This window comes from Ursus arctos, unplaced genomic scaffold, assembly GCF_023065955.2.
Source record: "Ursus arctos isolate Adak ecotype North America unplaced genomic scaffold, UrsArc2.0 scaffold_6, whole genome shotgun sequence".
Lineage (NCBI taxonomy): Eukaryota > Metazoa > Chordata > Mammalia > Carnivora > Ursidae > Ursus > Ursus arctos.
This window is the reverse complement of record NW_026623078.1, coordinates 15,499,037-15,511,443: the sequence shown is the minus strand read 5'-3', so window position 1 is coordinate 15,511,443 and position 12,407 is coordinate 15,499,037. Positions and strand designations below refer to the sequence as shown.

The window sequence follows — 12,407 nt, the reverse complement described above, 5'->3', positions numbered from 1 at the left end:
AAGGGGGTAGATAAGGAGAAGAATATAGTTCCTCTGTTTTCGGGAATACTAAGGACTTAAAAGCACCTGCACCTTAGATGAGTAACTTATTACTACATAGGAATCGTTTATTACGTGCTGTGCTCAGACCACTTGGGATTGTGTCTCCAAAATGGAGCACCGAGTGACCCCTTCCGCCACAGTGCTTCTCTAGCTGGGGCAGGCATGAACATAAGTCTAAGAAGCTGCCTTGTTTTAGGGAAGGTGACATCCAAGTCAGAGCCAGACATACGCACACACATGCCTTCAGTGTGAAACACCCATCACTGTCTCCAAGGAAGTGCACCTCAGAAGGCCTTTTTCTCAGAACCACTCCTGGGAAACACCCAACACAAATGCCTTCTCCCTGGAACATCATGGCACTGAAGCAGGGAGGTCTTCGCGAACTTACGTGCACCCTGGATTTTTAATACTTCACCTGGGCAGAAAAGTCAATTAGCTTTGGAAGCAGCACTTTGCCCCCTTCATCGCTCTTCAGGAAATCCAGCAAACTGCCTGTTGACAGAAGAGGAACCAGTGAGTGTACATAAGATCGAAATCCAAACAAGTCAAACGATCACTACTATTAGAGAGGGAGCTCACAGAATGATAGCCTTTGTGATTCTGTATGGCCATGGTGCCTTTTCCTGAAGTTGGTCAAACGCAGTCCCCTCTAACCTGTCACCTTTGACCTGATGTGAAATGTGGCGTGTGGGCCAGGTAAGAAAAGGTGACGGTGGACACTGTTTTTCTAGCTATGCGTTTCACAGCACTTTGCACCTGCCGCCACAATCCACTTGATCCAGCCTGATCTTCAGAGCTGCTCAGAGACAGAAACCAGCAGGTCCTCATAGAGGGCTTGCCTGCAGCAGGCACTGCGCTAGGCTCGCTCCTCTCTGTGTCCAGCAAAAGCACAGAAGTCAGCGCGTGCTGTAGGTGTTCAATGAGTATCTGATGAACGTACTGTGCTTTGTCCCTAAGAGAAAGTGTGTCGATAAACCCTCCTACTTCTTAAGGCTTCATCTCTAAAACAAGACCTGCTTTTTCTCTTAGAATTTAAAGGGTCAACCTTAGGCAAGGTGGTTACCTGTAATGTCTTAGTCCCTGGAAAGAGGGCATGTCCTACTAGTTCTCACCAGAGGCCTTGTGAGGACAGATTTAAAGCACGTGCCACGGTGCTTGGCAGTTGGTAAGTGCTCAATAAATGTTCTGCTGCTTCATCCTCAACACGAACAATGGTACTTAGCCTTCAGATTGCTAAGAAGATTAAGGGAGAGCACCCAAGGAAAGCATCAAGAACAATCTGGTATACAGTAAGTACTCAATAAAGGCTAAGTATTGTGATGAGGTATTTACTTTTATGATTCAAATACGACTAGCTGCTTAATTCGACAAATATTGACTGAACGACAAAGTGTCTGATCCTGAGCCTGGTTTCTGGGTTAAACCAGAAACTAAGCCACAGGGGCTAGTTTTTTTGTTTGTTTTGTTGTCATTGTTTTTGTTTTTGTGGGTTTGTTTTGTTTTTAAACAACGTCCTTTTTTGGAAGGACTCTGAGTGACTGATATTCTGAAATATTTATATATATTAAATAAGAAAATGTAATATTCATCTTTCTAATCTACTCAGCTGAGACATCACGCTATGATCTCCATGATGCATGAGATGATTGTTAATTTGCTATTATTGCTTATGTTTCTTTCTTTTCTTCCTTCATTCCTTTTAAAGATTTTTAAAGAACCATTTGGCAGTTTGTTAGTATCTCTAACTGATATGGAGGAAGAAGGGGAGTAATTCAAGCCCTATTATCCGAAGGTGATATCGGTCGGAGAAAACATGGTTGCAGGACATCTCTTCTTCAGTGATTCTGATTTCAGAGGAATGTAACCTCCAAGAGTTTTAAAAATATTCACATTTTGAAGTCACACCCTGAACACTTAGATAATTCTAAAGAGGAAAATGAACATGTTTTAGGATTTTGAGAACTCCCATTTTAAAGGTATAACAGTAATACTCTTATTTGAAATATGTCTTTTTTGGACAAATATTTACTAACGGTCTTCTATGTCTTGCATGTGATTCTTATGGCTAATATGAATATGAAGACACATGCAGAGAAAATAGAAAGATTACATATTATTTCTATAATACAGATAATACATATAATATTTTTGGTGAAGTGGTTTATGAAAATGCTTTGTTCCCCCGTGTGTTCTGATTTTTTAGTAGTGAGCATGCTGTTTTGGAATTAAAATTATTGGAACATTCCGTGAACATTTAAAGGTTTTACTTCAGGGCGCCTGGGTGGCTCAGTCGGTTAAGGCTCTGCCTTTGGCTCAGGTCATGATCCCAGGGTCCTGGGATGGAGCCCTGCATCCAGCTCCCTGCTCAGCAGGGAGTCTGCTTCTCCCTCTACCCCTACCCCCTGTTCGTGATCTCTCTCTCAAATAAATAAAAATCTTTTAAAAAAAATTAAAAAATAAATGTTTTACTTTTGGTGCTTGAAGCCTTTCAAAAGCCCTTGGTTTGGGGGGCACGCTCACCCTTGGCCATGTACTCGGTGATGATGTAGATAGGCTCCTCTCTGGTGACCACGGCATACAGCCTCACCAGCTTGTCATGCTGAAGGGTCTTCATGAGGTTGGCTTCCTCCAGGAAAGCTTGCACAGACATAGTGCCTGGTTTCAGGGTTTTCACAGCCACTTTGGTACTATTGTTATAGTAACCTAGAAAGACAGTGGAAGAGAGGCATGTTTTATCCAACTGAAAACCAAAAGTCTCATGCAGAATTAGAAGAAAATTTGTAGATAGAAAAACTGACAGAAAACTCTAGACAGTGTTAACATTAGGGGAGGCTGAGTCAAGGGTGTGTGAGAATTCTCTGTACCATCTTTACAAAAAAAATCTAAAATTATTCCAAAATCAACAAGGTATCATAAAGCAATATTTTTGGAAAAAAAAACCAAACCTCTATATGCAATCCATCATGGGGACAAAGATTTTCCTCTCATGAATAAAATGTTCTTTACCCAAGAACAAAAAAAATGCATAGCAAGGCTCAGTATACCCTTATACCACACACACACACACACATGCACACACGCGCGCGCGCGTGCGCACGCACGGGTCTGGAAGAAAACACATTAAAATATGCCAAATGTTGGCCATCTCCAATGGTGCAATTAGACTGATTTCAACTGTGTTCACGATACCTTTAACTACCAAATTTTCTACAATGAACATATATTATTTTTGTAATCAGGATAAAAAGGCTTGCACTTTAAGAAATTACTTATATATACTACATTTGAAGTATAATATAGCTAGAGTCAAATAAGCATTTCCCCAACTTTTCCAAGAGAACTGGACTTGGGTGACTCTCCATGAGCAAAGGCTTCTGTACCAAAATGTCTGGGAACCACCGCCTCCCACCCCTTCCCCACCCAGGAGATGCAGCAGAAGCAGAGAGTCCCGCAGTGAAGAAACCTGTCAGACTTGGCTAACCTCAGTGCTTCCCACACTTTCTTGACCACAGGACACTCTGTCATGTACCTTTTCACACCCTGTGAAATGCACTTTGGGAAATACTAACTCCTTAATATAGTTTCCCCAAGGTCCCTTTTTCTGGAACCTGCCCCAATGGCGTGCTTAATTCTGAGCCTTGTTTTCTCCTGGGGCCGCTTCTTCTCAGTGGTTTGACAAAGCAGAAATAGAATAATCACGTTCGCCTTTCCTTTCCGCTCTGTACTTCTCTTGGAAGTGCAAGAAAAAGGAGAGGAAGGAGTGGTAGCAGGTTCCCGGCAGGTTGCTCTACCTGGTGTATTACAGCCTTTTAGTTTTCTTTTACCTGTCCTACGAAATGGTGATGTCTAGTGTCTGGTCTCTTTGTTAGATCACATAATTACCTGTGTCTGTACAGAATATAGAGATGACTGGAAACATGTTCAATAAAACATCAACAATGATGATCTCTGGGGGGTAGAATTTGGACCAGACTTTTACTTTCTTTTGTTCTTTTCCATTTTGATTCATTTTGTGAATGAATATGTATCTTTCTTTACAAAGGGAATTATTTCTTTAAAGGAAATTACATCTCTATTTCCACACTTCCAAATGGGCCAGAAAAAGTATTAGTTAACAGTCAACCATACTTACTAACTTTTCTTCTGATCATTAACACTTATTACTCTGTTAAAACCTTTCCTTTTATATTTCACTTTGATTTGTACTTAATAGTAGCTTGCAGTGTGGTACAGAGAAGTGAGAAATGCAATATACAAAGTAAAATAAGTATTAGAATGTATGGCTGAGCCAGTAATAGAAAGCTGACAAAATACTGTATTAGGTTATTTTCAAAAGCCACAACCTGCAAAAAATAATGGGATCATAAATCTAGTAAATTGATTTTCCATTTAAATGCATAGTTACACACAATATGATCTTTCTTATAGCCTTTAAGAGTAAATTTAAAGTAAATTCCACCAGCAAAAGTCCTTTAACATTGTATTTGAACCAAGAAGATTCATTACCTCAAAACTACAGTAAGATATCACCTCACACCTCTCAGAATGGCTAAAATGAAAAAGACAAAAAACATCAAGTGTTGGCGAGGATGTGGAGAAAAAGGAATCCCACTGCACTGTTGGTGGGAATGCAAACTGGTGCAACCACTGTGAAAAATGGTATGGGGGTTCCTCAGAAAAATTAAAAATAAAACTACCCCATGATTCAGGAATCACACTACTGGGTATTTACCCCCAAAATACAAAAACACTATGTTTGTAGCAGCATTATTTATAACAGCCAAACTATGGAAGCAGCCCAAGAAGATGTGGTTATATATATATATGTGTGTGTGTGTGTGTGTGTGTGTGTGTGTGTGTGTCCATATGCATGCAATGGAATACTATTCAGTCATAAAAAAGAATGAAATCTTGACATTTGCAACAACATGGATGGAGCTAGAGAGTATAATGAAAACTGAAATAAGTCAGAGAAAGACAAATAGCATATTATTTCACTCATATGTGGAATTCAAGAGACAAAGCAAACAAGCAAAGAAAAAAAAGATAGAGAGAGAGACAAACCAAGAAACAGACTCTTAACAAATTTGTAGAGAACAAATTATTGGTCACCAGAGGGAAGGGGGATGGTGGGATGGGTGAAATAGGTGGTAGGGATTAAGAGCACAGTCATCACACACAAAATTAAAACTTAAAAAAATTAAAATAAAGATTCATTATAAATTTGTTTAAAGGTTTACACATAGGTATTCAGTTATAAGAATAAATCTAATAAATGAATTTAGTAAAGTCACAGGATACAAAGTTAATAAACAGAAATCTGTTGTATCTCTATATACTAATAATGAAATAGCAGAAAGAGTAATTTAGAAAACAATCCCACTTATAATTGTACCAAAAAGAATAAAGTACTTAGGAATAAATTTAACCAAGGAGGTAAAAGACCCGTACTCTGAAAACTACAAAACACTGATGAAAGAAATTAAAGATGACATAAACCAACAGAGAGATATACCATGCTTGGATTAGAAGAATTAATATTGTTAAAATGACCTTACTGTGCAAAGCAACCTGCAGATTCAATGTAATCTTAATCAAAACACCAAGTCATTTTTTACAGAACCAGAACAAATAATCTGAGAATTCGTATGGAACCACAGAAGTCCGTGAATAGCCAAAGCAATCTTGAGAAAGAAGAACATAGCTGGAGGCATCACAATCCCAGGTTTCAAGATACAGTACAAAGTTATAGTAATCAAAGCAGTATGGTACTGGCACAAAAATAGACACATACATCAACAGAACAGAATAGAGAGCCCAGAAATAAACTCATACTTGTATGGTCAATTAATCTTTGAGAAAGAAGGCAAGAATGTACAATGGGGAAAAGATAGTTTTTTACAATAAATGGTGTTAAGAAAATTGGACAGCTACATGCAAAACAATGAAACTGGACCACTTTCTTACACCATACAAAAAAATAAACTCAAGATGGATTAAAGACCTAAATATAAGACCTGAAGCTATAAAACTCCTAAAAGAAAACATACGCAGTAAACACTGGGACATCAGCCTTTGCAACATATTTATAAATATGTTTCCTCAGGCAAGGAAAACAAAAGCAAAACTAATCTACTGGGACTACGCCAAAATAAACAGCTTTTGCATAGCAAAGCAAACCATCAACAAAATGAAAAGACAACCTACTGTGTGGGAGAAGATATTAGAAATGTTATACATCCAATAAGGGGTTAATATCCAAATACATAAGGAACTTCTATAACTCAACACCAGAAAAAAAAAATCTGATTAAAAATGGGTGGCGGGGGTGGGGGGCGCCTGGGTAGTGCAGTCCTTAGGCAGCCGCCTTCAGCTCAGGGTGTGATCCCGGCGTTATGGGATCGAGCCCCACATCAGGCTCCTCCGCTGGGAGCCTGCTTCTTCCTCTCCCACTCCCCCTGCTTGTGTTCCCTCTCTCGCTGGCTGTCTCTCTGTCACATAAATAAATAAAATCGTTAAAAAAAATGGGTAGGGGGACCTGAAGACTTCCAAAGAAGACTTACAGATGGCCAACAGACATATGAAAAGATGCTCAACATCACGAATTATCAGAGAAATGCAAATCAAAACCACAGTGAGATCTCACCTCGCACTAGTCAGAATGGCTAGTATCAAAAAGACAAGAAATAACAAGTGTTGGTGAGGATGTGAAGAAAAAGGAACCCTTGTGCACTGTTGGTAGGGATGTAAATTTGTGCAGCCACTGTGGAAAACAGTATGGAGGCTCCTCAAAAAATTAAAAATAGAAATACCATATGATCCAGCAATTCCACTTTTGGGTATTTATCCAGAGAACATGAAAACACTAATTCTAAAAGATATATGCATACTTATGTTTATTACAGCATTATTTACAATAGCTGAGATATGGAAGCAACCTAAGTGTTCATCAGTAGATGAATGGTTAAGGAAGTGGTACACACACACACACACACACACGCACACACACACGCACACACACACACACACACATGCACACACGCACACACACACGCACACACGCACACACACATATGCACACACGCGCACACACACACGCGCGCGCGCGCACACACGCACACACACGCACGCACGCACACACGCACACACACGCGCACACACACTGGAATTTACTCGGCCATAAAAGAGATGAGATCTTGCCATTGGCAACAGCATGAATGGACCTAGAGGGCAATATGCTAAGTGAAATATGTCAGACAAAGACAGACAAATACCACATGATTTCCCTTAGATGTGGGATCTAAAAAGACAAAACAAACGAACAAACAAACAAACAAACAAACCAACTCAAGAGAGAACAAACTGGTGGTTGCCAGAGAGGAGGGGGTGTGAGGAAGGGCAACATAGGTATAGGGAATGAAGAGGTACAAACGTCCAGTTATCAAATAAATAAGTCATGGAGATGAAAAGTAGAGCATAGGAAATATAGTCAATAATATTGCAATTACGTTACGTAGCAGCAGATGGTAACTGAACTTACCGGGGTCAGCAGAGACTAATGTATAGAATTGCCAAATCACTATTTTGTGCATCTGAAAGTAATATAACATTGTGTGCCAACTATCCTCCAATAATAAATACAAAAAATAAATTATATAAAATGCAAAAAAAAAGGTTTATACGTAGATCCTTAGTTACATGATTGTATCAGTGGCAAAACAGCAAGAAAATACACTCTCTCTGACGCATGTAACTGACAAAGGACTAGTGCCCAGAATATATAAAGAATTCCTATAAATCAATAAAAAAAATAGAAAAATAGACAAAGGCTTGCATGGACAGTTGAAAAAGAAGTCCATTGGGTGATGGACCTTCAGTAGGGCATGTGAAGTAATGAGCACTGGGTATTATATAAGACTGATGAATCACTCACCTCTACCTCTGAAACTGATAATACATTATATGTTAATTAATTGAATTTAAATTTTAAGAAGTCCAAATTGCTAAGTAACATGTAAAAAGAACTCAATCTTATTAGTAATCAGAAAAATGCAAATAAAGCCATAGGAAGACGCCACCACCCAGCTCAGCAATAATGACCAAGCCTGACAGTGTGAGTGCTGGTGAGCACACGACCCTAGTGGGGAAACTGGGGCCCCTCCCCAAGGCCATCTCCTTCGGGGCTCTCTTCCGAGCATCAGTGAATTCAGCTGTGAAGCTTCTATCCTTACCAACATTCCCAGGGCCCATGACGGATGTTGACAGAGCAGCCTTCTTTCAAGTGCAATTACCTTGAGTGACCACACACACACACACAAGAGCTGTGCTGACCTGCGGCCCACCTTCTTCTAGATATAATTCTGCTGACCAGGAAATGGCACACTGAGAACTCTTGTACATTTTGCTGGGACAAGCACTTTGGAAACAGAGTTGGCAGTATTTAGGAGAGTTGAAGATTCATACTCCCGTGATCCAGCAAACGGACTCCTGGTTCACCCTAGAGAAAGTCACGTATCCTTGCACCAGTACCAAAGTGTTCCTGGCAGAATTGTTCCTAGCGGCTTAAAACTGGGAACATGTGAAGTTCCATCAATAAATAGTGGAATCAATGGACAAGCCATCATACCACTTGAGTAAAAATACAGCAAAACACTACATAGCAATGAAGGTAAATGAACTGTAGCTACACCCCAAGACATGGATGAATCTCACAACGATAATGCTGAACAGAAAGAGGCGAGACGTAATACAAGAGTACATTTGGTATGATGCATTTATATAAAGTTTAAAAACAGGTAAAACTAAACTATACTGTTTGAGGATGCACACCCCCATATACAAAAGTAACAAACGTGTAAAGAAAAGGAAATTACCACAGAAGTCAGAATGGCAGCTGCCTTTGGGGGATGGTCTTTTGGGTACAGCCAGGTTGGAGGTGGGAAGGGGTAAGTGGGGGCTTCTGGGTGCTGGTAAGTTTCCAGTGTGTGGTCTCAGGCAGCATCTCCCACACCAGTTTTCCTTTTGTAATTATTTGTGATATAGAATATTTGTGCTGTACATACTTTCCAGGCTGCTTGTTATATGACACAGCAATAAAAGCAAAAGAAACAAAAGTGTTCTCTCTCTGTCATCGAACAATGGGACTCACTGAGACTTTTACATCATATGAAATTATGGGTTAAGGATAAAGAAAAAAAATGCTTTCCAAGGGTAAGGGAAAAGTTATCAGGAAATAGCACAGCTGCTGAAGATATTAAAAATGCTGATAAGGACTTTGAGATGAGCAGTGACTGAAACAGCTGCGTCCAGCAGAGCTCAAGAATGGCAGCAGCTCCCACTTACTGGTGTCTTGGGGCCGTGGTATTTAAACAACAGGGCAGCTTTCCAACTTGCACAAAGCCATGACTTTTATTCGGCACTACAGGATCAAATCACACATTACCAAGATATTCTCCAGTAGGGTATGGGTTCAATTAACCTAGTCATGGAGATTTGGGTTGGCATTACAGATGCAAGTCATTTTTAAAAAATCATTTGAAAGGAAAGCATGTCTTGAAGAGTGCAAGTCTGGCACAGTTAAAGAAAGTTGGGGTGACAATTTGAGAAAGCTCTGTTTTCAGGTGTGACTAATTTGCTAAGTAGCACCTAGGTACCACACAATGAAGTTGGCTTTATAAAAAGATACATGGGGTTCACTTTGCAAGTTGGCTGGTGATTAGTTTCAACGCAGTTGGCTCAAATGAAAATAGATCAAGCAGAATCAGTTCAAAACAAGTTCCCTTTCTTCCACAAAGTCTCTTCGTAGACCAAGTGGTAACAGGAAACATCATCCTTGGCTTCACCTATCAGTCAGTTCCCTCGGAATCCAATAATCCACAGGGGGAAACGTGTCACCAAGCCAGATGTCAAGAGGATCACACGAACGAGAGGAAACAGCTTGAGGGAGAAACTCCTTTCTTTTATACCAACCCCCTCTCCCCCAGAACAGGTCACTTCCTAGTATTTGTTCACTGCATTTTGAACCAAAAAAATCCGGACCATAAAATGTGTCTATGTACCATTCCTCAAGCTTTACAAAAATATCAATTTTCTTGGTTGACAGTGATATCATTTTTAATTTGTTCTTCTTTTTCTACCAATGAGAAAAACTAGCCTGCTCATCTCTTGAGAAATAAAACAGAGAAATAAAAAATAAAATTCATGCAGCTCTAAATGGCAGACCTCGCTATTACACCAGCCCTCAGACTGTTGGAATGAGGCACACAGACACATTTAGGAGAGGGGGCATCTTTTGACCTCTGATGCATAACATAATGTCACCAAGCATTATTGTTTTGGTTTTATTCCCAGTATTCCTTTATTAAATGCACTCAACATATTGACATTATTTTAATAGCTAAGGACATCCAAATTCACAGAACTATATCTGCAAAAGATTCCAGATCAAAATTTCTATTTTTTCTTTTTCCTTTCCTTTTTCTTTCTTCCTTCTTTCCTTCCTTCTTTCCCCACCCTGTTCCTACCTCCTCTTCCTTCCTTTCTTTAATACAAGACTAGAAAGAGAAAAGCACGATTAAAAAAACAACCACCAGTGTCAATATCCTGGCAATGATATCATACTGCAGTTTTGCAAGATGTTAGCAGTGGGGGAAACTGGGTAAAGGTTACATGGGATCTCTTTGTATTATATATATATGCATATGAAAGCTTTGTTGAAATATAATCCATATACCATACCATTTGCCTGTTTAAAGTATACAATTCATTGGTTTTTAAATATTCAGAGTTGTGAGCCCATCAGCACAATTACTGAAACATTTCCATCACCCCCCAAAAGAATCCCCATATCCACTGACAGTCACATCTCCATCCTTCCAGCCTTCCACCCGAGGCAACCACTCATTTCCTTTGTCTTTATAGATTTGCCTATTCACAACACTTCATATAAATGGAATCACATAACATGTGGTCCTCTATGTCTGTCTGGTTTCTTTCATTCAACATAGTGTTTTGAAAGGTCATCCACACTGCAGCACGTGTCAGTACTTTCTTTCTTTTTATTTTTTTTTTAAAGATTTTATTTATTTATTTGACAGAGATAGAGACAGCCAGCGAGAGAGGGAACACAAGTAGGGGGAGTGGGAGAGGAAGAAGCAGGCTCATGGTGGAAGAGCCTGATGTGGGGCTCGATCCCAGAACGCCAGGATCACGCCCTGAGCTGAAGGCAGACGCTTGACCACTGTGCCACCCAGGCGCCCCAGTACTTTCTTTCTTTTTATTGCTGAATCATACTCCATGGTATGGATACACCACATTTTGTCTACCCATCCAACTGACGGACATGTGGGTTATTTACAATCTTTAGCTATTATGAATAATGCTCTTCCAAATATTTGTGTAAAAGTGTTTGCATGGACATGTTTTCTTTTCTTAATTATTTCTTACAATTGCATATAAATCTACAATTATTTCAAAATAAAAAATTTAATTAAAAAAACCCCAAGAAACAGGGGTGCTTGGGTGACTCAGTCTGTTAAATGTCCAACTCTTGGTTTTGGCTCAGCTTGTATGCTCAGCAGGGAGTCTGCTTGAAGATTCTCTCTCTCCTTGTCCCTCTGCCCCTGCACCCCCCTGCCCCCTGCACACATGAACATGCATTCACGTACCCTCGTGCACTCTCTCTCTCAAATAAATAAATAAATCTTTAAAAAAATAAAACAAGAAACAACTTTGTTGAGTGCGGAAATCCTGGGTAATCTCCCCTACTTCAGTCTTCACACTAATGTTACCACACTTCCTTTATAAGAAATTCAGTATTTAATAATAACACTGGTTTTCTGAGTGCTGTCGATTAAGTGCTTACCTGAATCATCTCATTTAATCCTCATATCATGCCTAAAAAAGCTAGGTTCTATTAAGACCTTTCAGATAAGCCTCTGTTGCCTCTCTCTTGTAAAATATTATTAGCAAATCGAACAACCCGATTAAAACCTGAGCAAAGGACTTGAATAGATATTTCTCCAAAGAAGATATATAAATGGCCAGTAAACACATGAAAATATAAACACATATGCTGAACATAACTAATCACTAGGGAAATGCATATCAAAATCATAATGAGACAAAAGCTAACACCCATTAGGATGGCTACCTTAGAAAGGGAGGAAGGCAGGGAGTAAGGGGAGGAAGGAAGGAAGGAAGGGGAGAGAAAGAGAGAGAGACAGAGAGAAGTAAAGAGTAAGTGTTGATGAGGATGTGGAGAAATTGGAAGCCTTGTGCACTGTTGGTAGGAATGTAAAGTGTAGCTGCTATGGAAAACAGTATGGCAGTTCCTCAAAAATTTAAATATGGAATTTCCCTGTGAT

General features: G+C 39.6%; 1 protein-coding gene across 4 annotated transcripts in view; it reads right to left on the bottom strand.

The window, feature by feature from the left end:
- The window catches only part of LYN (LYN proto-oncogene, Src family tyrosine kinase), a 117,845-nt gene that overhangs the window by 38,049 nt on the left and 67,389 nt on the right, over positions 1-12,407 (bottom strand). For all 4 annotated transcript variants that reach the window (XM_026516460.4, XM_057307829.1, XM_026516461.4 and 1 more), the window contains exons 9-10: positions 2,563-2,745; positions 458-534 (exon numbers count right to left, since the gene is read on the bottom strand). In XM_026516460.4, coding sequence (XP_026372245.1) covers positions 458-534; positions 2,563-2,745 — 260 coding nt within the window. The remainder of the gene's footprint in view (positions 1-457; positions 535-2,562; positions 2,746-12,407) is intronic.